Raw genomic sequence first — 25,317 nt, forward strand, 5'->3', positions numbered from 1 at the left:
GACTGTTTTGACAATAAATATCACAAGGGGTGTGAATTGGAATACTGGGAATTTTTATTTGGTTTTTGTCTTAATTGTCCGCCTGCTTGAGTTTTTACTTATGGGAGATCTATACTATTCCATTCAATTCTTAACAGGGACCGCAATCTCTCGAAAATGTAGAATCCAAAAATAATGCCAGTCTTAACAAAAGTTATACATAATAAATACTGGGTGAACTTTACATTTATCGTCTACTGTTTGAGAAATATATAGAATCTTCTTTCATTCCCAGTTTCAGTATGTCATCAAGTTTTGGAATACATTTATTTTCTGTCAGTTTTGGGAAAGGGTATAAATAACCCGTATTTACGGTCCCTGGTTCTTAGTGTGTTTTTAACTTTTTCAAAGTTCTCTATTCATAAACGCACAATAATTGGGTTAGGTAAAAAAAATTCGACTGCTAAGTTGGTAAAATTAATTGCGCTCGTACAGCACCTTTCGTCTAAATCAAATATATAATATTCATGTTGAGATCGCTTCGAATTTCGGTACTTCGATATTCTATATACATAAAATACTTATTTCTAGTACAACTGCCATTTCACAAGCTGCCTCTCTCTTTCACTTCCATGGAACTTTCGGCTAGCTCGCTCTCTTTCACACCTCCATCGCTATCCCTTTCTAAGTTGTGTGAACGCGGTCTAAACCATTCAATTTCTACATCAAAACACTGATATTTAAAATACATTCTGCTCTAAGAACTACAATAACTTTAATCCTTTTCTGTTTCTTTCAATATCCTTGGTGAGCAAAGGGTGATGAAATGGATTCGGTTGCCAGATTGGATTGCAGCTGTTGTTGGGAAAGATCTTAAGCCTATAAATAAGTGGTTGGCTAACTGATCGATCACTTGTCGATACACTTATTGTTTCCCCTTTGAACACATTCGAATTTGGTTTGAGAAAATCGCAGGTGCGTCCAGTTAGAGTTCCATTTTTGAGCGGACGCAATCCAACCTGGCAGCAAGTGCTCGGACCCTTTGCTACCACCAAGCCCTGTTTTTTGTTCTGGCTAAAATTGTTTTTATCATTGGATGTTTTCTGCTTAGACGGACTCTAATCGAATTGGCTGGCATTAAATGTGGCAATGTGGCTTAGGTAATATCCTAAACACTCTGAACTCCACTACTTGTTGTTGTTCTCCTGCATCAGATCCTCGAGTGCACCATTGAGCCGTCCTTTGCTGAGCGCCTCCACCAGCATATGCAGTCTCTCCTCCCGCTCCGAGTGTCTCCTCTCCAACAGCGATACCTTGAAATAATATTCATGTCCAAGAGATTAGTTTATTTTGCATTTACATTGAACAATCAACGGCTCTACTTGACTTGTTCTGGATGTTCTTGAACTTGCAATAGATCTTGATTGTTTCAGGGAGCTTTATGCTTTATGCCTTATGCCTTATGCTTTGGCTTCTGTACCTTGGCTTTCAGGGCATAGTAATCCACGGGCACCTTGCGCCGCTTCTGGGTGGTCAGTGCCTCCTCCCGCTCGTTGAGGCGCTGCTGCAGGATCCTCACAGTCTCGTTGCAGGAGGCCAGTTCCCTTTCGTGGGCACTCTGCAGGGTCTTCAGCTGTGTGCCCAACACAAGTATTAAACATTACTTTACATAAGTTTACTTAAGTAGTGAGATCACTTACGTCCTGCAGCCGCTTGTCGTGAAGGGTTTTATAGTCGGCCTCCAGCAGGCGGTACTTGTTTTGGGCCTCCTTCAGAGCCTGACTTTCGGTGGCCGCCGGAATGTGGTCACTGTGGTGATGGTGATCGTAGCCACTGGAGCGCCTCTGCAGGGATCCGCCGCTGGCCTGGGACCGCAGATCCAGTTTGCTGCCTGATGTGTTAGAAGAGCACAAGATGGCGAATATCAGTAATAATCTAATATAACGCATACGCATAATTCAATTATGTGAGCTGAGATGTGGGGTTCATTGAGCTGCGTGTGGCCAAAATGTTGTATACAACATTTTCACAAAAATCGTATTGCATAATCCGGCAGTTATGAAGAGCGATTTACATTTTTTACACGCGCGTACGAAATTAAAACACTCGCTGATGATGCTATTTATACGGTTACCGTCGTCCGCTTTTGGCATTTACAATTATTAACAAAACAAATTTGACGGAGCGACGGCTCATTAATTAGCCACAAAAAAGCGCACAGCACAGCACATCGCATCAAACTACACACACACACATACAACGAGACAATAAAAAATACAAAATAATCACAAAACGCAGAAAAAGAAGTAATAAAAAGCACGCTAAGCGTTTTGGCCAACGACAGAGGCGGCTGGGCTAACAAGTCATGGCATTATAAAACGTCCATTTCGCCGTCGATGGCAGCGGGGTGAAAGAAAGAGGAGGAGGATGGGGCCGAAGAAGACCTGATCCAATCCAAGTCGAATCCCCAGCAGCGTCCACCGACCCGCCGCCAAAACAAACCCGCGTCTTTGACTTTGACTTTCGCTTTCGAATTTTCTTTTTCGATGGCAACAGCAACAGCAATAGCAACAGCAACAGCAATAGCAACAAGAAATTTAAATCCAAATCGACAAAAGGTAAATAAACAAGCGTCAGGCCGCACAGGTGACATAACCAAGTGCCCGAGATGGGGCCTCCCACTCCGCCCTCCACTCCGTGTATCCACATGTCTCTCGGTCGCTCGGTGTCTCCAACTGCGGCGCTGTGGCTTCAGTTTCGTTTTGGCCGTTTGTTTTAACCCTAGCACAGCACCAAAATCAAGCAAATAATATTTCGTAAATATAAGCAAGCAAACGAAAATTTCCAAAATAGTTTCAACAGAAAGATTGTTTCAGCTCAAAATAAAATAAAATATTTTTAAAACCATTACAGAGCTCCGAATTTAACCTATAACGATCAGTGGGTTAAGGCGTCTTGGCCTGGCTGAAACGTGTTTGTCTTGGCCATTGGCCGATGGCCGCTTAGCCGCTTAGTTGCGCTGCAATTGCCGTTTGAAACGAGTGCAAAAAGTGGTCAAAAGGCCGACAGCGTCGACAGCCGTACAATGATTTATTCCAGCAATTTATTTGCGGTCTCTAGAAGCGGAGTGCCGGTGAGGGGTCCCCAGCTTGCGGGGCCTGGGAGGAGGAGGAGGAGGAGGAGGTGGAGTGGGCACTAGGCAGTGGGCAGTGGGCAGAGGAGCGGGGAACTACCAAGTGTACGTGCTGACCGGGCAGAGAAAGTCCATAAATTACCAGCCATCCATCGGCGACCGAGTGACACAAACACAACCGAAATTAGAGAGGGGCTATGGGATGGGTTTTTGGATTCGATTTTGGATTTCAATGGGTATGAGGATGGGGATGGCGATGGCGATGGCTATGGGGATGTGAACTTCGAATGTGGAGGGTATCAATGCTCACCTGGCTGGCTGCCAGAGCCACTAGCCTCCCTGTCCCGCTGCAGCTTCCGTATGGTCTTCTTGCATTCATCCAGCTCCCGCGTAAGACGCTGCATTGCCTTGTTTTTGATGGCCAGATCGACGCGCATGCTCCGCACGGAGCTGAGCAATTGTGCCTCCTCCTTGGATCCTCCGCCGCCATGGCTGAGCAGTGAGAGCGTCGAGTCCGACTGCGAGATGGGCAGCTTGGAGGGGCCGGCGGTGACCAGTGGCGAACGCCTTTGACCGCCACTTTGCTTCGAATTCGGACGCGACGTGTTCGGCGTGGAATTGGCCGTGCTGCTGGTGCTGCTGCTTGCGGACGGTGCATGTGGATGGAGGTGGCCATGCGCTGGATGGAGGTGTTGCTGCTGGCACACGAGCGCCGGCGAGGGGCAGCCAATGGTGTTGGTACTGTGATCCCGCGTTCCAATTGCCGCCTGTGTTTGGGTGCCCATTGTGGTCGAGCTGACTGGGGTAGCTCTTCCGTGGTTCAGACCACCGCCGACTGATCCGTCATCCTCCAATGGCTCCGTTTGGGTGCAATTGTTGTAGTACCTATCCGCCCGCTTTTGCATATAGCGATCCAAGGTGCGCACCTGCGATTCTATCTGCTCGTTCAGCTTTGTGTTGATCTCCTGGAGGCTGTGGATATCAAAAGAAACCTTGATAATTCAATGTGCTTGTGAGCAACCTCTTTGCTGGGACCCACCTAAGAACCTGCGTCTCCAGGTCCGCGATGTGCGTCTCATATTTGGCTTGCACCGAGTTGAAGCGCGCCTGGACATTGGCCAGAATCTGTTGCGCCTTACGATCCTGCTCCTTGGCATCAGATTCCAGCTGGGCAATGCGCTGCTCCAGCAGCTTGCGACTGGTTAAGTTCTCCTGGTCGTTTAGCGGACACATGCCCGGACTCTTGGACGCCACTAGAGGAGAGGAAAACCAGAATCAGAAAGTTCAAAACATAACATTAGTGTTAGGCTAGTGTAAACGCACCTATCAGCGCGGACACGGAGTCCGGATGCTTGCGCATGAGTATCCGCTCCATCTCGCGACACTGGCGCTGCAGGTCCTGGATGGCGCGGCTGTCCTTCTCCTTGCCCTCCCCGGTTCGCCGCCGCTCCTGGTGCGCCTCCTCGAGTTCCTCGCGCAGGGAGCGCTGCATTTGGAGCGCCTCACCACGATCGCGGCGAGCCGCTTGCAGTTCCGCCCTCAAGGCATTGGCGCACTCATTGAGATGCTGCACATCCAGCTTGAGCATCTCGGACTCCTCCTGCAGCCGGCTGTTGTGCTCCCGGAGCGCACGCTGCGTCTGCGACAGCGAGTCGCTCTGCAGGCGAACGGAGGCCAGTCGCTCCTCGGTGTCCTTGAGGCGCTCCTGCAGCTGCTCGATCTCCAGCTTGAGCGCATGCTCCCGGGAAACACTGCAAGCGATCTGCTCGATGGGTGAGGTCAAGGTGCTGACCATGCGCTTGGGTGAGCTGCCCACCGCCTTCTCGCTGTAGCTGGCCATTGGTCGAATGGGCTGACTGGACTGACTGGACTGACTGGGCTTGCTGTAAGACTGCCCTTGACCATTGGACAGCCTGCCAGGAGGACTCCTCACCGAGTTGCCAGTGTCCTCAGGCCGCGAAAAAGTGGGGGCGTCCACCTCCGCCTCGGTGATCTCCTCCATCTGCAAATAATATGAAAGCGAGCATGTAGAACATAAATACTGGGGAAAGTAGGAAATATTTCCTCAACATTTTCTGCAGTTAACTCATGCTCCACTTAACTATTATTGAGAAAAGCATTTTACAGCATTTTACAGTTCGGTTTTTCCTCGCAAATTTGAAGGCCCGACCCATACTTAATGTCTCATTTACAGACTACGTGAAAGATGAAGAGGTTCGATGAGTCGCGGCCACGGGGACGTACGGACATGTGAAAGTGCAGGGGAGGTGCTCCTGGGGTGTGGCAGCTCAACGCTAATGGGCCACAAAACGAGCCGTGAAGGTGCGCGTTGCGAGAATAACAATAATACTTAATACTTGTCGCCGCTGGGCGGTTTCTTTCGGTGCCCCCACCAACAACCATCCTCTGGCGAGATGGCAAACAGAGCAGGCCAGTGGAAGTACAAAGACAGTACACTAGAAATACACGCCACAATGACAACTTTATGTCCAAGTGGACAGTGGATCCAAGTGCTTAAAATGGCATTAGTAAAATGTTGGCTAGATGCTGTTTCAAACAGCAAATCAAAGTATTCCCACAATTAGTTATATTTAACAAATTCATTCAAACTTTAGGTTTGAAGTGAGTTGCCAAAACGAAAGACTTAGGCAACGAACTAGCTTTTGGCCCACTGTGCGCGGCAGCAACACCCTCGTCAAACGCTATCGACTGTCAAGTGGCACATGGTGCCATGGTCTTATGGGTGCCCGTGAGCGTAAGGAGATAATTGGGATGATGTGGGCGTGCAGCAGCAGCAGCGGCAACAACAACAACAACAACAATAACAACAACAACAATGCACTCGACAAAAAGCAGCGAAATATCGATGAAGAAAGAAAGTTCGTGGCACCGAACCTCCCACTCCGCCCAACATTGCCCATTGTCCCACTGTGCTCGTCGGCATGTGTGTGTGCGTGATTGTATGTGTGTGTTGGTGTGTGTTGGTGTGTGTTGGTGTGTGTGTGTGTGCATTGGTTTTGAAGTGGCCTTTTTCGGCATTTAGCCGCCAGCGATTGACTGACATTCGATGCCCACTCTCGCTTTCATCGACTCCGCCAGGCTGGTAGTAGAATCTACCTGGAAAGCATCGTACACCTCCAACTCGTTTGCACCATTCACTTCATTCATACTTTTGTGAATTTTATGGAGCTGCCACTTTCCACTTGGAAATCAGCTTGAAATGTGTGAACCTATATGATGTGGTGGGGTACTTGATTTGTAATGGTTCTACTTAGTTTAGAGATCGCTGGTTTATTTACCTATTGAGCCACTTTAATAGTTAAAGGTTAATTCGTATTTATTTAATAGGATTTATTACATGTATGGGCATCGATAAGGATGTTAACCAAATTGGCAATTAGCAATAGTTTGTGCATTTCACGCCACAACATTAACGCATCTATTAGATTCATTATCAGTCGGTTGCCAAATGGTAAAGCAAATCGAGAGGCACTTGCCCCAAGCAACTACATACATATATGTATAGCTGACTATTGGGACAATTTCACTACTTGACCCAGGCAATGGCGATGGCGATGGCGGTGGCGATTGCAATTACTTGAACTCTCGCTCTTCCTCAATTGTCATTTGATAAACTCCACTTATAAAGTGAAAGGAGCGCGCGGTAAAAACAGCAATGGAACCAAACCGATGGAACCGGCAATTGTTTGCCCGCCAACGAGGTGCGGTTGATTAGAGAGCAGAGCGTGGGTAATACCAATACAAATATATAATATTCGAGTGCAAATAAAAAAGCGACAAAACAACTTATTCAGAAATCATGTCAATGAGCAAATTGGAAACTTTTAAAAAAGCGCGCCAGCACAACACGCAAGATACATGATGATCAGCGTGTGAGTTCGTGTGCCAAATCCGAGGAATCACGGGTGCGTCCTGCTGCATTTGCTCAATAAATATTTACACACATATATATATATATATATATATATATAGCACGATTTCAAAAACGATTGCTATGACAATGCGCATTGCAGTTAACACGCCATTGCCAATTGACATCGTTTATCACAATTGGGGCCCCCGCTGATTCAGCGATTCAGATCGAGATCGAGATCGAGATTGAGATTGAGATCGAGATCGATATGGAAATGGAGCTTCAGAATGATTTGCTGTGCATATAGAAAGTCGATCACTCGATAATTGTGACAGCTGATGGCACTTGCGCACTTGCGCACTTGCGCACTTGCGGAGTGCTACATTTAATATTTAATTGGGAAAAAGTTATTTATGGCATCGGAAGCTCAACAGTGCTTAACTGCAGAGCTGAAATGTGTGCAGTGATATTTGCCTTATTTTCACTTTATTTTCTCATTACAACTTCTCTTATTATATGTGTATGTTATAAGTAGGAATTAGTCAAAATATATATTTATTTGGCATATATTATAATAACCTTCTTAAGGCAGCTATAAGTCTATAGATCCTAACCGCTTTATGTGAGTTTCTCAAGAAATTTTGGGGGCTTATCGTGGCATTTGATCTGTTATAGCAGTGCATATATACATATATTTCGATTATCAATTTCGTGTTATGCGCCGCATCGATCCCGAAAGAAAGCGAGAGCGACCAGGCGACCTGGTCTATGGTATGGGTATGGGTATGGGTATGGGTATGGAAATGTGGGATCGTTGTCGCATTCGAAGATGGTTGAAATGCTGGGCGGCAGATATGGTTATGCCGATGACACTTGCTGGGGGGATTAACATAAGAGTCTCTCACAAGGAAGAGAGCCACGGGGCTTCGGACACTTGGAAGACACACATTAACATACATAACAAGTTCCACTCTTTTTGATGGCCAGTGTAAGCGGGCAGCGACGTCGACGGCGGCAGAGCGACGCCGACTGCGGCGGTGGCAGCGTGGAGAGAAATATCGAAAATGAAATGGCAATACTTTCCCAGCGTTGGTATAAAAGCGCCACTCCACCAATGGGACATGTCTCATTACGGTTCACAGTCAGATCCCGCTAAGATGTACAACGCGAGATCGCGTGGCAGCGCTGCCAACGAGGGGATTTCCCCCAAAAGAATAGTCACCATCGGCTCTCTGCTCCTAGTCCTTAACCTTGGTTTTAACCAGGTGGCGTCCATGTCGCTGGATCGCCTCGCACTCGAGAGGAACGAGCTGCCAGCGGATCAACAGCAGCCGCAGCCGCAGCAGCAGGATGTTCTCGTGGACGACATGAAGCTCACCTCCATTCCATCAGCCGACTCATCGGACATGTATATGCTGGTGCCCGATACGGTGGCCAGCCAACTGGAAGACACCGAGCACGTCAATCGCAACTCCATTGAAGCCGATCCCGAATCGGAACCCTCAGGCTCATCATCCTCCGACATGCTGGCGCTGGAGAGCGATTCCAGCCCGGCCATGCAGCTTGTGGAGCTGCCCAGCGACATCACGGTGGCCGAATCCCAGCCAGAAACGGAGCACGACGACGCGGAGAACGAACAACAGCAGCCCGAGTCCATCGAGGAACATGTGGTCCTGATGAAACCAGCTAGCCAGGAGGCTCAGCTGGAGCAAACCGTGGACTTGGCCACCGAATCGGCACCAGTTCCCTTAAACGATGAACAGCCAGAGGATGAGAAATCTCCTGCTGCCACCGAAAGTGCCGTGGAGGAATTGGAAGAGGAATCCGCAGCTGCCATGGATGATCAAGTGCCCGAGGCATCGGAAACTCAGCCGGAACAGGTGCAACCAGAGGAATCTCAGTCAGAATCTGATGGTGAACAGGCGGAGAGGAAGCCAGAGATTGAAGCTCAGCCAGAAGTGGAAGCTCAACCAGAAGTGGAATCCCAGCCAGAAGTGGAATCCCAGCCAGAAGTGGAGTCCCAACCAGAAGTGGAATCCCAGCCAGAAATGGAGCCCCTACCAGAAGTAGAGTCCCAGCAAGAAACGGAATCCCAGCCAGAGGTTGAAACCCAACCTGAAGTGGAATCTCAGCCAGAGGTTGAACCTCAGCCAGAAGTAGAAGCCCAGCCAGAAGCTGAGTCTCAATCAGAACCTGAATCCCAGCCAGAAGTGGAAGCCCAGCCTGAAGTAGAAGCCCAACCAGAGGCTGAATCCCAGCCAGAAGCAGAGTCCCAGCCAGAAAAGGAACCCGAAGTCGAGGCCGAGGCCGAGAAGGTCAGTGATAACGAGGTGGACACCACGGAGGCATCCCTGATGGAAACCCTGGTCGAGGGCATTGAAGATGGCCTAACTGCCGCTATGGACAACCTGGTGCCCGAAGAATTGGCCGAGGCCAGTGACCACCAGGTACCGGAGCCGGAAAGCGAGGACCAACAGTCCCCAGTTACAGAAGCCATAGAAATTGAGCAGGAAAAGGTGAAGGAACAGGAACAGGAAAAGGAACCCGAGCAGCCAGCCTTGGCCGATGCAACGGATCCGGATTTTATTGCCCAGCCTTCGAATGACGAGCCAGTCGAGATTGCCCCAGAGCAACAAGTTCAAGCGGAGATTGCGCCTGCTGAAATTCCAGAGGAAGCCAAGCCAGAGGAGGAAGTTCAAATTGAGGAGGAGGCTAAGCCACTTGAAGAATCCAAGCCCGAGGAGGAAATCAAGCAACAGGAAGATGCCAAGCCAGAGGAGGAGGTCCAGAATGATGCCGAGACCCAGCCAGCTATTCCCGAAGTGAAACCAGAAGAAACTGCTGATGAGATCCCTGCCGAGATTCCTGCCGAGATCGCTGCTGAAATCCCAGCTGAAACCCCTGCTGAAATCCCTGCCGAGATCCCTGCTGAAATCCCAGCCGAAACCCCAGCTGAAACTCCTGTTGAAACCCCTGCTGAAACTCCAATGGAAATCCCAGCTGAACTCCCTGCTGATCCTCTTCCAGTTCAGGTTCTCGCTGAAGTTCCAGCGGAAACCCCAGTTGAAAACACTCCAGAAGTGCCAGCTGAAATCCCATCTAAGCAACAAGATGAAATCCAATCCGACTCGACCCAAAACGAAGTCCAAGTGGAGCAGGAAGCCCAGCAGCCAGAGAAGGAAACCAAGCCCATCGAATCGTCCCTGCTGACCACCATCATTCCCATGGTGGTGCCCCAGCCCCAGGTGCCATCGCAACCCATTCAGGTGCAGGATAGTGTGCTGAACTACGTCAACGCCTCGTTCCTGCATCAGCAGCAGCAGCAGCAGCAGCAGCCATCGGAAACGAATCTGCCCAAGACGGAGGAGGAGTCACCATTCAATGCCCATCTGCGGCGCTATGATGGCGCCCAAGTGTGGCGCATCGTGGTCCAGACCGACAAGGATAAGCGAATGGCCGACGAACTGCAGTCCAAATATGGTGAGTGCCCCATCTGAAGCCCTAGTACCTTCAATAGCTAATCCTATCTTAACTCTTGTTTAGATGGCCAACTGTGGAAGGAGGTCAAGCAGGAGGTGGACTATCTGCTGAAGCCACAAGTCTTGGCCGCCGCCGAGCGCCACATTCGCGCCGCTAATCTTTCCCGGATCGTACTCATCGACAATCTGCAGCGAGTCATCGAGAAGGAGAATCCCCCAGCGGAGAAGATTGCCGAACTCCAGAACCGCAAGGGTAAGTCAAAACAAGAGCAATCCAATAGTGAATTCAAATCAAGTGCAGAATGAAGTGTAAGTGTAACTAATCTTGCGAAGATCTCAAAACTGTGTTTATAAAGCCTGAAAACGTACAAGTTATGGTCCCTAAGAAGTTTGTCTTGACTCAAACACCCGCTATTCGTGGTGCCAAAGGATATATCCTTTCTATTATTTTTTTGTTTTTTTTTTTGTGTGTGGAGTAAGCGCTTTTGATTGACAGGCGGTAGGTCGGTGCCACCCCTTTTTACCGAAGCGAGGTGTCGCCGCAAACGAGCATTTAATGCACTTGGCGAGGGGCGTGTGAAAAGTCATCAAGCGCAAAGTGGCTTTGCCATAGGAACGTGCCACGTGCCACGTGCCACGTTGCCCCAACTCCCAACTCCTGAACTCCTGAACTCCAGAACGCACCCGGAGAAAAGGGGCCAGGTCCTTGCAAGACGCTGTTGTTTAATCGATAGCCGGCGAAACGGGGAACGCCAGACGACGCCAAGACAAGGAGGTGTCTCCTTTGAGGGTTCATTGCCAAGGGTTCTGTGTTCTGGGTTCGGGGTTCTGGGTTCGGGGTTCAAGTTGAGGGGCCGAGTGCCAAGTTCCCTTTGCTCGCTGTGAATTGACAGCAGCAAGTTGAATGAACCAAAAGGGGTTAGTACATCATATTTATCTGCTTTGCATTTTGTATTCGCCGCAGGACATCGCCTCACCTGGCAGGCCTACCATCGCCTGGAGGACATCCATGGCTTCATTGACTACATGGCCAAAACCTATCCGGATATTTGCTCCACGGAGATCATTGGCTACTCGGTGGAGAAGCGACCACTGAAGATTCTCAAGTGAGTGTGCACCTCTAATGCAATGTAATATATATAATATATATGTTTTCTTTCCTCAGGATTTCCAATGGCAATGCCCGTAACCCTGGCATCTGGATCGATGGTGGCATGCATGCACGCGAGTGGATCAGCCCGGCCACGGTCACCTACATTGCCAACCAGCTGGTCGAGGGATGGGAGGATCTGCCCGAGCACATGCGCAGCATCAACTGGTACATCCATCCGGTGGCCAATCCCGATGGCTACGAATACTCGCACACCACCGATCGCCTCTGGCGCAAGAACATGCGCGCCCATGGCCGCCAGTGTCCCGGAGTGGATCTGAACCGTAACTTTGGCTACAAGTGGGGCGGCAAGGGCACCTCCGCCAGTCCCTGCTCGCAGACGTATCGCGGCAGCAAGGCCTTCTCCGAGCCGGAGACCTTCTACATCTCCAAGTTCATCAGCGGATTCCCGCGCGAAACCTTCCAGGCGTACCTCTCGTTCCACAGCTATGGCCAGTACATCCTGTATCCTTGGGGCTACGACTACCAGCTGACCCAGGATCGTGCCGATCTGGATCGTGTGGCGCGACAGGCGGGAACGGTGAGTTGTCCCTTAAATCGAATGTTAGTGTTCAGCCTCTTAATTAATTATATCCCTTTGTTACAGAGCATCACCAAGTCGACGGGCGTGAAGTATACGGTGGGTTCCTCCGCCACAACTTTGTACCCGGCCGCCGGCGGCTCCGATGACTGGGCCAAGGGCATAGCGGGCATCAAGTACGCCTACACCATTGAAATGGGCGACACCGGACGTTACGGCTTCGTCCTGCCCGCCCGCTTCATCCAGTACAATGGCAAGGATGGCGTGACCTTCGCCGATACCGTGGCCAGGGCCATTGCCCAGGGACGCGGAAAGTCGGTGGCCAGGAACAGCAGTGGCAGCCGGAGGCGTGGCCACTAGTCTGGATACTTAGCTCAATGCGATTTGTTTGTAAATCAGCCTAATGATTTTTTTTTTTGCTATTTATATGAATACTATTTATTTATTTATTTATTCTACTTGTAACTAGACAAATTGAACACACACAAAAGCACACACACACAACAAAAAAGAAAAACGAGAAAGCTCATCTAAATAGACTGAAAAATGTTTATTAAAATTGAAAAAAAAAATTAAAAATAATTGAGAAAAACGTACAAGTGTTTTAACTGGCGGCAATAAAGTGTTAATTCTTTAATTAACAAACAAACAAAATGTAAATGTTATATGCTCAAAGAGAGCAGCCAAATTGATGCTAATAGTTTGCGTGTGAAGAATCGGTAGCTGCCTTCTTCCCAGCAGTATAACAGTATGACAGTATCACAGTATAACAGGCAACCAACCAAAGTAAAAGTCCGAAATGAAAAGCATCAAAATCAGCGGCATTTCGTCAATATGCAAATGCGTTGGCCTTAATTGGGCAATCGGAAGACGAGAAGAACGCGGCTCGGAGAATGGAGAACGGAGAACGGAGAACGATGAATGGTGAACGAAGAATGGAGAACGAAGAATTGAGAACGCGAAAAACCGTTAGCCGGAGGCTGCGGCTCACCGATCGATTTGCGAACGCATTAAATCCGCACCAACTGCCCAATCGATCGCACCTCAAGATTCGCGATACTATTCCCAGAATATTCCAATAATATGCAACGCCTACCCTGGAAGTGGGCGTGGCTGCCGCTAATGCTACTAATCACTGCGAAATGGGAGCAGGTGGGCGGCCGCAGCTATACGGACTTAGCACGCACCGATAGTCAGCTAACGAGGCTACCATTCTTTGGCGGCGGTGTGGGTCACCTGCTGCGATATCTGCACCCCTTGTCGTTGAGTTCGCCATCCGAACGCGGCAGAATCTCGGAGCTGCGCAGCGAACTGGATGCCAACTATGTGAGCTACCGCGGTGCGCAGCTGTGGAAGCTGAACTTCAACGCCACCCGGGGCTCATCCATGGCGGAGCGGGAGGAGGAGGACGACGAGGTGGCTGAGGAGCGACAGGTGCTGGCTTCGCCGGATGCCCAATTCAACGAGGTGGTCGCTTTATTCGGTGAGTTTAAAACTAATGCCCGCAGGCGCTTTCAAGAAGTCTGTCATGCCACAACAATAGAATAGAAGAGAAATTGTCAAGCCTTGCCCCACACACTCGCGGCCGCGAAACTAGAGCTACTAGCGCTTACACTTGCGTATGCAGTGTTTTGGCCATATCAATGCGAAAAATGGTTATAAAATCAATTGCCATACCTTTTTGAGCTCGCAATTTGACCTCCAACCGATTGGCATTCAAATCTTAAAAAAAATTATTTTTGCCATTTTTTGCATATTTTGATGATGTCACCCCTTACAAAAAATGCAAAAATTCGCAAAAAAAATAATTTCTCCAAAAGTGACAGGAATGGTTTGCATTGGTTATTAGCTGCTCAAAACAGTTATTCTTTCATCTTTACGATCATTTTTAGCCAAGTTACGATTAAAATGGCCATTGAAAATTGTTTTAATTTTACCGAAATCCGTTTTTCAGACTTTTGGCCATAAAATAATCAGTTTTTTGAATATTTCTTAGATAATATTTGTCTGATTATGGAATGCCACATCTCGTTGAATTCGTAATTAAATTTCCAATCGAACGGTATCCTTAAAAGGTGATTCTATTTTTTAGCCATTTTTTGCAAATTTTGATGATGTTACCCCTTACAAAAAATGCGAAAATTTGGCCGAAAATTATTTTAACAATGTCGGTCAAAAAGTGATTTGGTAGGTTAGTATTGGTAATTAGGAGTACAAATATGTAATTCTTTTCACTTTCGGACCATTTTTAGTCAAGTTATACCGAAAATACCAATCGTAAATATTGAAATTTTGGCGAAAATCGATTTTCTGGTTTTTTGCGAATATTATTATCAGTATTTTGATCAGAACATTCTTAATAATGGTCCAAATATGGATTGTTATACCTCGTTGAGCTCGTTATTAAATTCCCAATCGAATTGCATTCCAACTTTGACATGTAAAATTTGACCCATTTTTCGCCAATTTTGACGATGTTACCCTTACCAAAAATGCAAAAAATTGAAAACAAAAAAAATTAATTTGTCAAAATTTTTCAAAAAGTGAATGGGATGGTTAGTTTTGGTAATTAGCTGCACACAACAGCATTTCTTTTAGCAGTATGGCCATTTTTAGTAGAGTTATGACGAACAACCCATTTGTAATCGATCGCCAGCTGCTAGTGTCTTGACCGCGTCTGTCCCGATGAGAGGCGCGGTCTGGGAGGGGTCAGGGCGGGTCGGGTCAGGTCAGGTCAGCTCGGCCACCTGAGCACGCATTCGCACGCATAAATTTGTGGTTTTCGCATAATTCAGAGAACCGCTAACCCAGAACCCAAAAAAGACGAGAACCCAGTTTGATATTCAGTTCGAAGATGCCGCCACTGGAAGCGCTCACGTTTGTGGCCCTCATCGGATCGGTTCTTGGCCAGAAGCTGCTGCTGTGGCGCAGCGTCTCCGTGCCGGAGATCTCCGGAATCTCCGGTCTGCCCCTCGCCCTGCTGACCCTCAATAGCAGCGAGCTGTACGAGTCCACGCTGGAGGGCTTGCAGTGGCTATCGCCGCTGGATCTGCGTCGCTTCGACTTCCTGTCGCCGGGCTCCTCGTTCCAGATAAACAGGCGCTACCGGAATGGCAGCCAGGTGCAGCGATACTACGGCTTCCAGCTGTGGAAGGTCCACGAAACGCGGCTGGAACAGCCGGAACTCAGAGCCTTTTGGAGGCACTTCGGTATAAACATATGCATAACGTGCCAGTCTTTAGGTCTTAAATATGCAAAAATATCCAAATATCTAAGCTACCAACTAATGTGAATATGCCATTAACCCAATTCCGAATTCAAAAAGGAATTACGACCTTCCTAACGCTTTTCGACTTCTTTCAGGCAGCGAGGTGTGGAATATCAACCAGGATGGCATCGACATCCTCATCGAGCAACGCAACGTGGCCGATGCCCGCAAGTTCATGGACCAGGTGGGCTACAGCTACAACATAATGATCGACGACATTGAAACGGCCATCGATGAGACCTACGTGGAAGTGCCGGCCGTGGAACATCCATTGGATTCCGTGCGCAACAATTCGCTGCCATGGATGGAAGTACCGGGTTCAACGATGAACTGGCGGCGTTACCACGATCAGGCGGACATCAAGCAGTTCCTGCAGACGCTGCTCGAGACCTACGAGGAAAATGTGGAACTCATCCAGATTGGGGTCACGCGCAACAAGCGGCCACTGGAGGTCATCAGGTGAGTTTGCCATCAGATCACTTGGAAAAGTATGAAGAGTATGACTTTTTCAGGGTCTCCAATGGGAATCCCGATAACTGGGCGGTGTTCGTGGATGCTGGCCTGCAGGCCAGGGATTGGTTGAGTCCTGCCGCCCTCACCTACGCCATAGCCAAGCTGACCTATCTCTGGGGCAGGCCGAAGGGTGGGGGTCAGAGGCAGAGCAGGGCGGAGAGGGCGATGCGCCGCATCGATTGGTACTTCCTGCCGCTGGCAAATCCCGATGGCTACCAGTACTCCCGCCACACGGATCGCCTGTGGACGAAGAACCGTGGCTACGACACTGCCAGTGGTTGCTATGGTGTTAATTTGGACCGAAACTTTGACTACGGTTGGGATGGCACCGGATCGACGAGCAATCCCTGCAAGAATCTCTATCGCGGAGCGCAGAGCTTCTCCGAGCCGGAGAGTCGTGCTGTGCGCAGTTTCCTCTCCGGAATGCGCGAGTATTTGGGTGCCTATGTGTCCCTGGGCGGCTACGGGCAGGCCATCACGTATCCCTGGGGCGATGCGGACTACGTGACGGAGAATCAGCGGGATCTCAAGCAGACAGCAAGGAGGGCAGTGCTCGCACTGCGACGACTCAACCAGGCGGAGTACACGTCGGGCACCAGCTACCGCCAGAAGTTGGCGCGCCCGGGCAACTCGGCCGATTGGGTGCAGGATCGCATTGGACCGCAGCTGGTGTTCAACATGTTCCTCAAGGACCAGGGACGCTATGGCTACCTGCTGCCGCCGCACTACATCGTGGAGTCCGGCGAGGAGGTCTTCGAGTTCCTGCGCACCATTGCTCAGCAATTGGAGTAAAGGAAACGGGTGGAGCGACATTAAACTATCTAATCTAATCTACAGGTTGGATCAAGCTGGATCAAGCATCAGGATCTTAATTGAACTCGTACATATTTATTTGGAAAATTATTGGATATAAATAGTAGTTATTTGGAAAATTATTGGATATAAATAGTAGTTTCTTAGCTAATTTTCTTTACCATAAAAATTTGAATTTATTTTGTGTCAGCTGCATACTTTCAGGCTGAAGTGGTCGGGAAAAGCTCGCGCGTAGAAAGCGGTCTAAAAATCGAATTCTCCGGAGAGAGTGGGCCTTTTCATTGCGGAGTCTCTTTGGGCCTTGTTTTGGGGGGATTGGAAGGTGGCAACAGAGAGAGAAAAAGCAGTAAACTTTTAGGCCACGTTTTGGATTCGCTGCCAATTTCGATTATAGATTTCGCAATCGCGCATATCGTAAAAGCCATTATTCATTAACGATCTTATGTAAAGTTATCAAAAAAACAAGCGGCGAATTTGGTCAACAAGAATAAAGTGAAGTGAAGTGAAGTGAAGAAAGGAAAAGAAAGCTGGGAGCGAGAGGGGCGGCAATAGAGAGCGCGAGCGCGAGAGAGAGAGGGCGCCAACTTTCACTTTCAATCGCGTTTCAAAAACCAGTAAGCTCGAACCACAACGCTTACGACGTTTTGTTTTTCAGCCGTGGCCGCCTTATTTATTTTTTATTTATTATTATTTTTTTTGTTTTTGTGTTTTGCTGCTCGTTGCTTCTTGTTGTTTGTTGTTGCATATTTGATTGGATTTATTTTGCGCATGCATATAGAAATTAAGCGAAAGGCCCGCAGCTATCGAAGAAAGTGATTTGAGCGATAAGGAAAATAAACCGAAATTATATTGTTATTAACATGTCATATGTATGTACATATGTATGGAAAAAATTAACAAAAGACCCTGCCCTAAAACTAACAAGAGAACGGCAAGCAGTTTTCACACCAAAAGAATAGGATATAAGATGGGTATTTTGATAATATACGAATTTCTTTTCGTGTATCCAGCATTTACTGTACAATCAACCGACAGCAAACAAGAAAGGTGCCCCAAAAAAAAAAAACCAACCATTGTGGCCGCACTCTCGAAAAAAGGGTTAAAAGTGAAAATCTGTGCACCACAAAAAGGTGAAATAAAAAAAAAATGAAGCGAAACACCGGAAAAAAGCCAGAAACAAATCAAAAATAAATAATGCCTGGCGGCGAAAAAAAAACATTTGTGGGCGGCGGGGCGGCGGTGGGCGGGGCAGCTGATCAAAGGCAAAAGAAAGTAAAACTCGCCAAGTGGGTCAAAATCGCCCCGTCACACAATCACACAATCACACAATCCATTAAACAAACACACACTTACACACACACACGCGGTGATTTTGAGTTAGTGATACAATTGAAAATGCAATTTACAATCGCACTTGTGTTCAAAAATCAGCTGCAGTCGAAAAGAGATGGGAATATGTGTATATACATATGTGCATACATACATGTACATATATACAATATATCTTGAACTTGCTTGTCGAGTGTGAATTCATTAATTTTATTATCATTTCCGTTACATGCGATCGACGTTTCATAACGAGCAATCATCATTATTGGTTATGATGATAGATTGATTGAATATTATATTGCCTCAAATGTCGAGATGTACAACTTTGCACCTTCGCTACCACTTTATGCACGGGGTATTTCCACTGCATTTCCACCACTTGCAATGAATTAAAAACGTTTAAGACGCTTGTAAAAATTTATGGCTAAAGTAAAACATTTTAATTAATAATTAAATAGTTGATTAAGACTGGGATTTATATCATCTTTGGAAATACCAGGTAACAGCGAAACAATTTGTTCGACTTTGATCCCCAGTGATTCATAACCAGCACCACTGAACAGTAAGAATATCTTTAAACACCGGAAATGTTATAGTAGGATGTTCCAAAAAAAAAACAATACAACTTGGCCATTATTTTCCAGAAAACTACGGATAACAAAAAAGGTTTTTTCAAACTGAAGCCGTGACTAATGATGCATTTGAGTCCCTTTTCATTGTTCAGTTGACATACATATGTACACATGTTAGCAAGTGGACGGTCCCCGGTGCGAAATGCACCGTTAAATGCATGCGAGTGCAACTCAATGTGTGTGACTGAGTCAAAGTGTCAATGTCGCGGGTGCAAGGGAGACAGCTGCTGGCGTGGGCGTGGGCCATGCATTCTCTCTCCCTCTCCCTCTCCCTCTCGCGCCCCCTTCCCCCTCCCCAAACCAACGTCATAAGATGGTGGGATGCAGATGCCAGAGAAAGAGACAGCGCGTGTGCGTGGTGCACTGGGGGATCTCCTCCACCTCTCCCGCTCCCGCTCCCTCTCGCACTCTTCCTCATCGCTCTCTGCCGCCGCCTCTGCAGCTGCGCTGCCGCCTTGCTGCCGGCGTCGCTGTCGTTTCCATTTCCAATTTCCATTTACGCGACGATCGCTTTAAAGATCGGTCGTCGGTCAGCGCAAACATTTACAACACTCTTGAGCTTTGGTGTTGTTGTTGTTGTTTTGTAATTCTCGGTTTCGTTTGTTGTGTTCGTTTTTTTTTTATTATTTTTTTAATTTAAAATAATTTTGGTTTTTTTTTTTTGAATAACGGCTCCCTTGCGCCGACAGAGCGGCAATATAAAATTGAAGCGCATACAATCAGCATTTAGTCGAAGTTTGTAGCTCGCCCAGCGACACACTCTCTCCCACACACGCACACACACAAACACACATATTCGCAAAGTGCACTCTCTTCCGAAGAGCCGGCAACTGGAGGAAGAAGAAGAACAGGCGCAGCAATCGCAATCAACAAAAAACCGTAAGTGGAATAGGCAAAAACAAAGTAAAAAAATATAAAAAAAAAGTGAAAGAACGCAACGAAAATGCTATAAACTAAACTAATTTGTCAAAAGTGGAAAAAAGAAGGCAAGAACGCAAACGAAATGAAGTGGAGGAGAATTCGGAAGAAAGTGAAGTGCAAAGCTTCAGAGGAGAAGGGAGTGGAGGTAAAAGGGAGGACTTGCGAAGAAAAGGGGTGATTCTTACAAACGGCCGAAAGAATTGCAAAACATCAGGGATGCAGACTGTAAAAAGACTGCAGACTGCAGGATGACTGTGTAAAATTTGGGGGAGAATTGCAAATGAATGGGGTTGAAGATTGACAAAGAATGCAGGACTTCAGAAAATATTTATGAATAAAAAAAGGCTTAAAAAAAAAGAAAAAAATTAATTAAATTACAACGAACAAGGAAGTGCAAAATGCACCGGCGTCGTTTCAAAACAGGTTTTGAATTTTAATTATTTGGCCACTCAGCGGAGGAACTTAAAATGTTGCCGTCTTTCGCATTCGTCGAAAGTGCTAAAATGCGAGAAATTTCACGCGAAATATACTTTATTATACGCCTCTTTGTTAACGAATTAAGAGGCAATTAGTAACAATCTAATGCATTTTTTATAGTTCACAATTTCCATAATTTCCGATCTCTTGATGATTGAATGTAAATGATATATTCAATTTCAGACAGAAGTTTATATTACCAGAGATGCGATTATATGATGCTTATAGGGCTTTATTGTCGGATTCAATTGAACAGTAACTTCAACTGGGAGTATTCAGATTCAGACTCTGAATCTAAGATCTGATTCTTAAACTGTTTACTTTTCGGAATGAAATGCAGGCATAAACGCACAACTTAATGGAAGGAGAACCGGGGGGCACGAAGGTCGAGGTGAACAGCAGCGAAATGAAACCGAAACAAAGCGAAACCCAATCCGAAACTGTGTTTGTACTGTGTACTCCACATTCGACTCCCGAGATCGGACATCTGAGATCTGAGATCTGAGATCTGAGAACCAGTTCTCGGGGTTCGGAGACTAAGAGACTTGGAGACACAGAGAAACGGAGAAACGGAGACGACCACCTCCCTCCCAACGTTCAAGTGCCACTTTCTGCCTGGCAATAAAAAGAAAATAAACACGAAAATACAAATACGCATCCATAAAAAAAACCGAAATGAAAACAAAAACTACAAAAACTCAAAAAAAAAAAAGAAATAAAAACGGGCCAGGGAAATTAGCACAGAAGCGTTAAACACGGCGTTTCGAAATCGGTAAGACGACCAGGAAAAGTTTCTAGGCCCAAGCCCATAATCTAGTTCTTAGGGTCCAGTGACCAAGACGCAGTTGAAACATCCATCCATCTCATCCATCATTGTGCATACAAAACAGTGGAAACGTAAACACGAAACTCTGATTGAGTCAATAAGGCAATAAACCCCGGAACTTCTCAGAACTGAGGGAATTCACGGATCGAACGATTCATACGATTCAAATGATTCAAACGATCAAAACGATCAATCGCTCGATGCCATCAGAATCCGTAAAACAATGCAAATTGGTTGAGTGATTGAGTTGTATACTAGAAATCAAATGCACGTACAGAAATACAAATGTTTTCGAACACTTGGGTTGCCTTGATAAGTATCTCGTTAGCATTAACTATTAACTATTATTTTTACCATTTTGCCTTTAAAATCATGTATATTCATTTCTGTTTGGCACAAAAAGATCCTGAAACTCACGTGTGTTTCCATGGAAAAGATTGCAAAACCATTAACGCTATCTACTAATTTTAATTACTTCATTGGCAATGACAAGCGCACACACAAAAAACAGTGTTACGTGTAACTCACACATCTAGATAACCCAAAACCACCAACAATGAAAACGGAAACATTTTTTTGTTCTATTTTTGTGTGCCGGTAATTAGAGGAACTTTTGCTGTAACAATTATTTTCACCGATACCAGTTGGAGTTTGCACCCAGTGTGCACATAGTTTCGTTTTTCATTTAGTTCTCGGTACATGAACGATTTGGTTGAAGGTACATATGATTATTTTAATTTCATTCGCCCAGCGCATCGATGGGCGACAAGGTTATATTGAAATGCTATTCATAATAGTGAAACTAAGTTAACACTGGCACTGGTTTGTTTATTCCCCAACTGCGGGTGACTCGAAAAAGGCAAGCACTTTGGTCATAAATAGCGTGATTTTATTGCAAACCAAACAAGCGTGTACTATTTTAACCTTTAGAGTTTAGCAATCAACTGGCAATGGACATTACCATTTGTTGGTTGCAACTAGCGGCTTAATAGATGCCATAAATAACAATATGAAAATCGTGACACACATTGTATTCATCCTATTAAAGCCACCTTAGATGCTAACTAATATTTGACCAATAACTGTGGGTTGGTTACCAAGGCCAGTTTCTCCTTTAGCACTGATCAGAAGTTAATTAATGAAACTGCTTTTTACGCGTGATAACATTGTGCTGATGGCTTTTCGCTGTTTACTGATTACCACCGATCGAATCACTTTTCCAGGTCAACCTGCTGATAGCATCAAAGCGAAAATGACGCAAAAAACTCAACTGCTGATGCTGCTCCTTGTGGCAGCTGCAGCTGCAGCAGCCAGCTCGGCCAACGAGCTGCCCTCCAATCTCACCCAGCTGGATGCCAATGAGATACCCCAAAGATACGATGAGGCGCAGCTCTGGAGGATCTACAACATCTCGGAGGCGATGCAACAACGTGTGCCCGTGGGCCAAATGCTGGAGCAGAAGTTCGGCGGCAATATCTGGAAGGAGAACTCCAAGTTCCTGGACATCTCCATTGCCAGGGATCAACTGAAGGCCGCTCGCAGCTTCCTATCCGCCCATCGCCTGGATCCCCAGATTCTGTCCCACAACATTCAATCCATGATCGATGAGGAGCTGCTCGAAGGCATTCAGTCAAGTTCGTTCACTCTCGGAAGCAGAACAAGTAAGTGGAGCGCTACAAGAGCATCTTATCGAACGGAATCTTATTGAATGTTGACGGTATTCAACCCACAGAGAAGGCCGCCAGGAGCAGCATGCACTGGAAGGACTACCACGATCTGGAGACCATCTATAGCTTCATGCGCGAGATCCGCAGCAAGTTCCCCAACATCGTGCGACTATACACCATTGGCCAAACGGCCGAGGGTCGCGATCTGAAAGTGCTCAGGTGGGTGCCAGTATAAGCTTATATGATTATAGATCTTATAGATTTTAAGCTGCGGTGCCGAAAGGCCAAGAAGTATGCAATCATTTCATATACTTCTCAGCGGCTACCAATATAGGTTGACTACTTTTAGGCACCATTGTCCATCGTCTAGCGTAGCTTAATCTCCTTCCTAATAATCCAAAGCAAATCTTGATATATCGCCGCAGAATCTCGGAGAATCCCCGCGAGAACAAGAAGGTGTGGATCGACGGCGGCATCCACGCCCGCGAATGGATCAGCCCCGCGACGGTGACCTTCATCCTGTACCAGCTGATGTCCGACTGGGAGAACCAGCCGGCGCACATTCGCGGCCTCACCTGGTACATAATGCCGGTGATGAATCCCGATGGCTATGAATACAGTCGGACCACGAATCGTTTGTGGCGCAAGAATCGCTCACCGTCGCGTCGCGCCCAGTGCAGCGGTGTGGATCTCAATCGGAACTTCGACATCGGCTGGAATGGCTATGGTTCGTCGACGAATCCCTGCAGTGACACGTACCGCGGATCCTCGCCAGCTTCGGAGCGGGAAACGCGTGCGGTGGCCGAGTTTTTGGCCAAGAGAAAGTACAATCTGGAATCGTATTTGACCTTCCACAGCTACGGACAGATGATTGTTTATCCGTGGGCCTACAAGGCCGTCAAGGTCAAGGATGCCAGTGTTCTGCAGCGTGTGAGCAGTTTGGCTGCGGAGCGAATCCTCCAGAAGACGGGCACGTCGTACAGGGCAGCAGTAACCCATGAAGTTTTGGGTATCGCAGGCGGTGGATCCGATGACTGGAGCCGTGCCGCGCTGGGTGTCAAATATGTGTACACCATCGAGCTGAGGGACCGTGGAGCCTACGGATTTGTCCTGCCGCCGCGCTTCATCAAGGACACAGCTCTCGAGGGCTGGACAGTGGTGGAGACGGTGGCGCAGGCTATTGGCCCCAGTTCAGCTGCTTAAATGCCGCCCAATCTTCGCCGCCGAATCTCGGTGTAATTGGTAAACTATATCGCTTTTTTTTACACCCCACCACCCCCACCTAGTGTAATGTGTAATCTCTATGTGTGCGTGAAGGATTATTTATGTTGGTTTGAATGCCTGATTTGGTGACTGAGTGCGAGTGTGTGTGTTTTGGGTGGGCTGCTGTATCCTTTGAATCCTGTACGGCGGACAATAAACGAATCTACGCTATTTATTACTACACAACGATTGAGAATTTATTTGAGCGGAGTAAACAAATCATCAGACAGTAGCAGCTTATTAAACTATGTAAAGCACTACACTTCCCTGAGATAGAGCACTTGACCAAAAGCAAACCAATAAGAATGGTTGGGAAATAAAACTGCAAAAGCTAACTTTGGAACTCACCGTATCCTCGTCGTCATCGGTATTATCCTGGAGCTGGAGTTGCAGCTGCGCCAAGGCCGCCGTATGGTTCTCCATGTCCATGTCCTTGGGCGTGGACTCCTCGGAAATGACCGACTCCGATGGCAGGTTATCCACGAAGGCGGCAAATCCACAACCATTGCTGCTCTCAAGCGGCGTCTGCACGGATGTGGGCGAGGCCGACGACTTGGAACCGGATCTGGGCCTGTTCCTGCCATTGACTGCGACGGTTTTTGGCGGCAAGGGAGCGGGCAAATGCTCGATGCGATGGGTATAGCGTGTATTCAGCCGTATGCTGCTGTGCGGCGAGGATTGCGGGGATGAGGAGGAGCCATCACCACCGGTGGCAGCTTCTCCGACGAGGGATTTGGGCGGAACAAGAGGCCCGGAACCATCCATTTCCGGGGCCATGCCGCCGAGACGCAACTGCTGTTGGATCAGACGCTCCGCTTCCTGCAGCAGTTCATCCACGGATCGCATGTCCGTGCTGTCGGACAGGCGGCTAACCTCCTGGAATATGGACTCCGGGTCCGGATCGGTCAGTATTCCGCCGCAGTCCTGCTCCTTGGCCAGGAACTCGATGATTGAGCTGCTGTTGGTGTAGTCCAGCCCGTCCGCCTCTGCCACGCCTTGTTTGTGGGGGCTGAGCACCTGCGACATGGCGCGCTGAACTGAACTGATCCGCAATCAGAGGGAACGAGAGGATGTCTATCTACTTCTCCGCCTTCCGTTTATCCTATTTTTGCGTTGGTATAGTATAAGCTCGATGCTTCTATGTGTTTGTTTGTTTGTTTGCCTGGTCTGGCTATGCAAACCAACTGAAAACGAAACCGAAAACAGTCGGAATCTGTGCTCGTTGTGTGTTTTCCGGGTGCCCAGAGCTCGGACCTGGGGATCACGGATCTCACGGGTGCGGACACGAGGCTCAGCGGACGCGGCGCATCGTCAGTTTGGCCGTGGCAACAACATTTAAACCACTTTTTGCAGTACCCACACCCCACACCACTTTGTAGACAGTGGGTAGTAGAGATGGGCGAACGGCGATAGGCGCCTGGCTTGATAGCTCGTGAAAAGTATTCGATAGTC

The 25,317-nt window shown here is 47.5% G+C and overlaps 4 protein-coding genes across 5 annotated transcripts; 3 read left to right on the plus strand and 1 right to left on the minus strand.

Moving 5' to 3' along the window:
• Positions 1 to 30: 30 nt before the first annotated feature.
• On the minus strand, positions 31 to 25,259 carry LOC120456886 (centrosomal protein of 162 kDa). The gene is made up of 7 exons (XM_039643982.1): positions 24,214 to 25,259; positions 4,436 to 5,114; positions 4,152 to 4,365; positions 3,423 to 4,084; positions 1,680 to 1,870; positions 1,460 to 1,612; positions 31 to 1,292 (listed from the first exon to the last, which is right to left on the minus strand). The coding sequence occupies exons 1-7, from the start codon at positions 24,889 to 24,891 to the stop codon at positions 1,167 to 1,169; spliced, it is 2,703 nt and encodes a 900-aa protein (XP_039499916.1). The 5' UTR covers positions 24,892 to 25,259; the 3' UTR covers positions 31 to 1,166.
• On the plus strand, positions 5,370 to 12,655 carry LOC120456885 (probable serine/threonine-protein kinase kinX). The gene is made up of 5 exons (XM_039643981.2): positions 5,370 to 10,466; positions 10,530 to 10,718; positions 11,430 to 11,571; positions 11,631 to 12,156; positions 12,223 to 12,655. The coding sequence occupies exons 1-5, from the start codon at positions 8,051 to 8,053 to the stop codon at positions 12,514 to 12,516; spliced, it is 3,567 nt and encodes a 1,188-aa protein (XP_039499915.1). The 5' UTR covers positions 5,370 to 8,050; the 3' UTR covers positions 12,517 to 12,655.
• On the plus strand, positions 12,845 to 16,732 carry LOC120456888 (carboxypeptidase B). Of its 2 annotated transcripts, XM_039643985.1 has the most exons (4): positions 12,845 to 13,639; positions 15,027 to 15,365; positions 15,520 to 15,883; positions 15,937 to 16,732. In XM_039643985.1, the coding sequence occupies exons 1-4, from the start codon at positions 13,240 to 13,242 to the stop codon at positions 16,727 to 16,729; spliced, it is 1,896 nt and encodes a 631-aa protein (XP_039499919.1). In that variant the 5' UTR covers positions 12,845 to 13,239; the 3' UTR covers positions 16,730 to 16,732. The 2 variants fall into 2 exon arrangements, with proteins under 2 accessions (XP_039499919.1, XP_039499920.1); XM_039643986.2 differs by lacking the exon at positions 15,027 to 15,365.
• Positions 19,222 to 24,048, plus strand: LOC120456889 (carboxypeptidase B). The gene is made up of 4 exons (XM_039643987.1): positions 19,222 to 19,590; positions 22,159 to 22,596; positions 22,668 to 22,821; positions 23,028 to 24,048. The coding sequence occupies exons 2-4, from the start codon at positions 22,188 to 22,190 to the stop codon at positions 23,803 to 23,805; spliced, it is 1,341 nt and encodes a 446-aa protein (XP_039499921.1). The 5' UTR covers positions 19,222 to 19,590; positions 22,159 to 22,187; the 3' UTR covers positions 23,806 to 24,048.
• Positions 25,260 to 25,317: the final 58 nt, after the last annotated feature.

Source organism: Drosophila santomea, chromosome X (genome assembly GCF_016746245.2).
Source record: "Drosophila santomea strain STO CAGO 1482 chromosome X, Prin_Dsan_1.1, whole genome shotgun sequence".
In the NCBI taxonomy this organism is placed as follows: Eukaryota; Metazoa; Arthropoda; class Insecta; order Diptera; family Drosophilidae; genus Drosophila; species Drosophila santomea.

What these genes read in the sequence shown, in the direction of transcription:
- LOC120456885 (XM_039643981.2), top strand. Translation starts at nt 8,051, where the DNA reads ATGAAATGGCAATACTTTCCCAGCGTTGGTATAAAAGCGCCACTCCAC. An exon ending in CGAACTGCAGTCCAAATATG is followed by an intron (nt 10,467 to 10,529) that starts GTGAGTGCCCCA and finishes ACTCTTGTTTAG; the next exon opens with ATGGCCAACTGTGGAAGGAG. An exon ending in TGGCGCGACAGGCGGGAACG is followed by an intron (nt 12,157 to 12,222) that starts GTGAGTTGTCCC and finishes CCTTTGTTACAG; the next exon opens with AGCATCACCAAGTCGACGGG.
- LOC120456888 (XM_039643985.1), top strand. Translation starts at nt 13,240, where the DNA reads ATGCAACGCCTACCCTGGAAGTGGGCGTGGCTGCCGCTAATGCTACTA. An exon ending in AGCCTTTTGGAGGCACTTCG is followed by an intron (nt 15,366 to 15,519) that starts GTATAAACATAT and finishes GACTTCTTTCAG; the next exon opens with GCAGCGAGGTGTGGAATATC. An exon ending in CGGCCACTGGAGGTCATCAG is followed by an intron (nt 15,884 to 15,936) that starts GTGAGTTTGCCA and finishes TGACTTTTTCAG; the next exon opens with GGTCTCCAATGGGAATCCCG.
- LOC120456889 (XM_039643987.1), top strand. Translation starts at nt 22,188, where the DNA reads ATGACGCAAAAAACTCAACTGCTGATGCTGCTCCTTGTGGCAGCTGCA. An exon ending in CACTCTCGGAAGCAGAACAA is followed by an intron (nt 22,597 to 22,667) that starts GTAAGTGGAGCG and finishes TTCAACCCACAG; the next exon opens with AGAAGGCCGCCAGGAGCAGC. An exon ending in CGCGATCTGAAAGTGCTCAG is followed by an intron (nt 22,822 to 23,027) that starts GTGGGTGCCAGT and finishes ATATCGCCGCAG; the next exon opens with AATCTCGGAGAATCCCCGCG.
- LOC120456886 (XM_039643982.1), bottom strand. Translation starts at nt 24,891, where the DNA reads ATGTCGCAGGTGCTCAGCCCCCACAAACAAGGCGTGGCAGAGGCGGAC. An exon ending in CTGGAGACGCAGGTTCTTAG is followed by an intron (nt 4,085 to 4,151) that starts GTGGGTCCCAGC and finishes TGATATCCACAG; the next exon opens with CCTCCAGGAGATCAACACAA. An exon ending in ACGACAAGCGGCTGCAGGAC is followed by an intron (nt 1,613 to 1,679) that starts GTAAGTGATCTC and finishes TTGGGCACACAG; the next exon opens with CTGAAGACCCTGCAGAGTGC.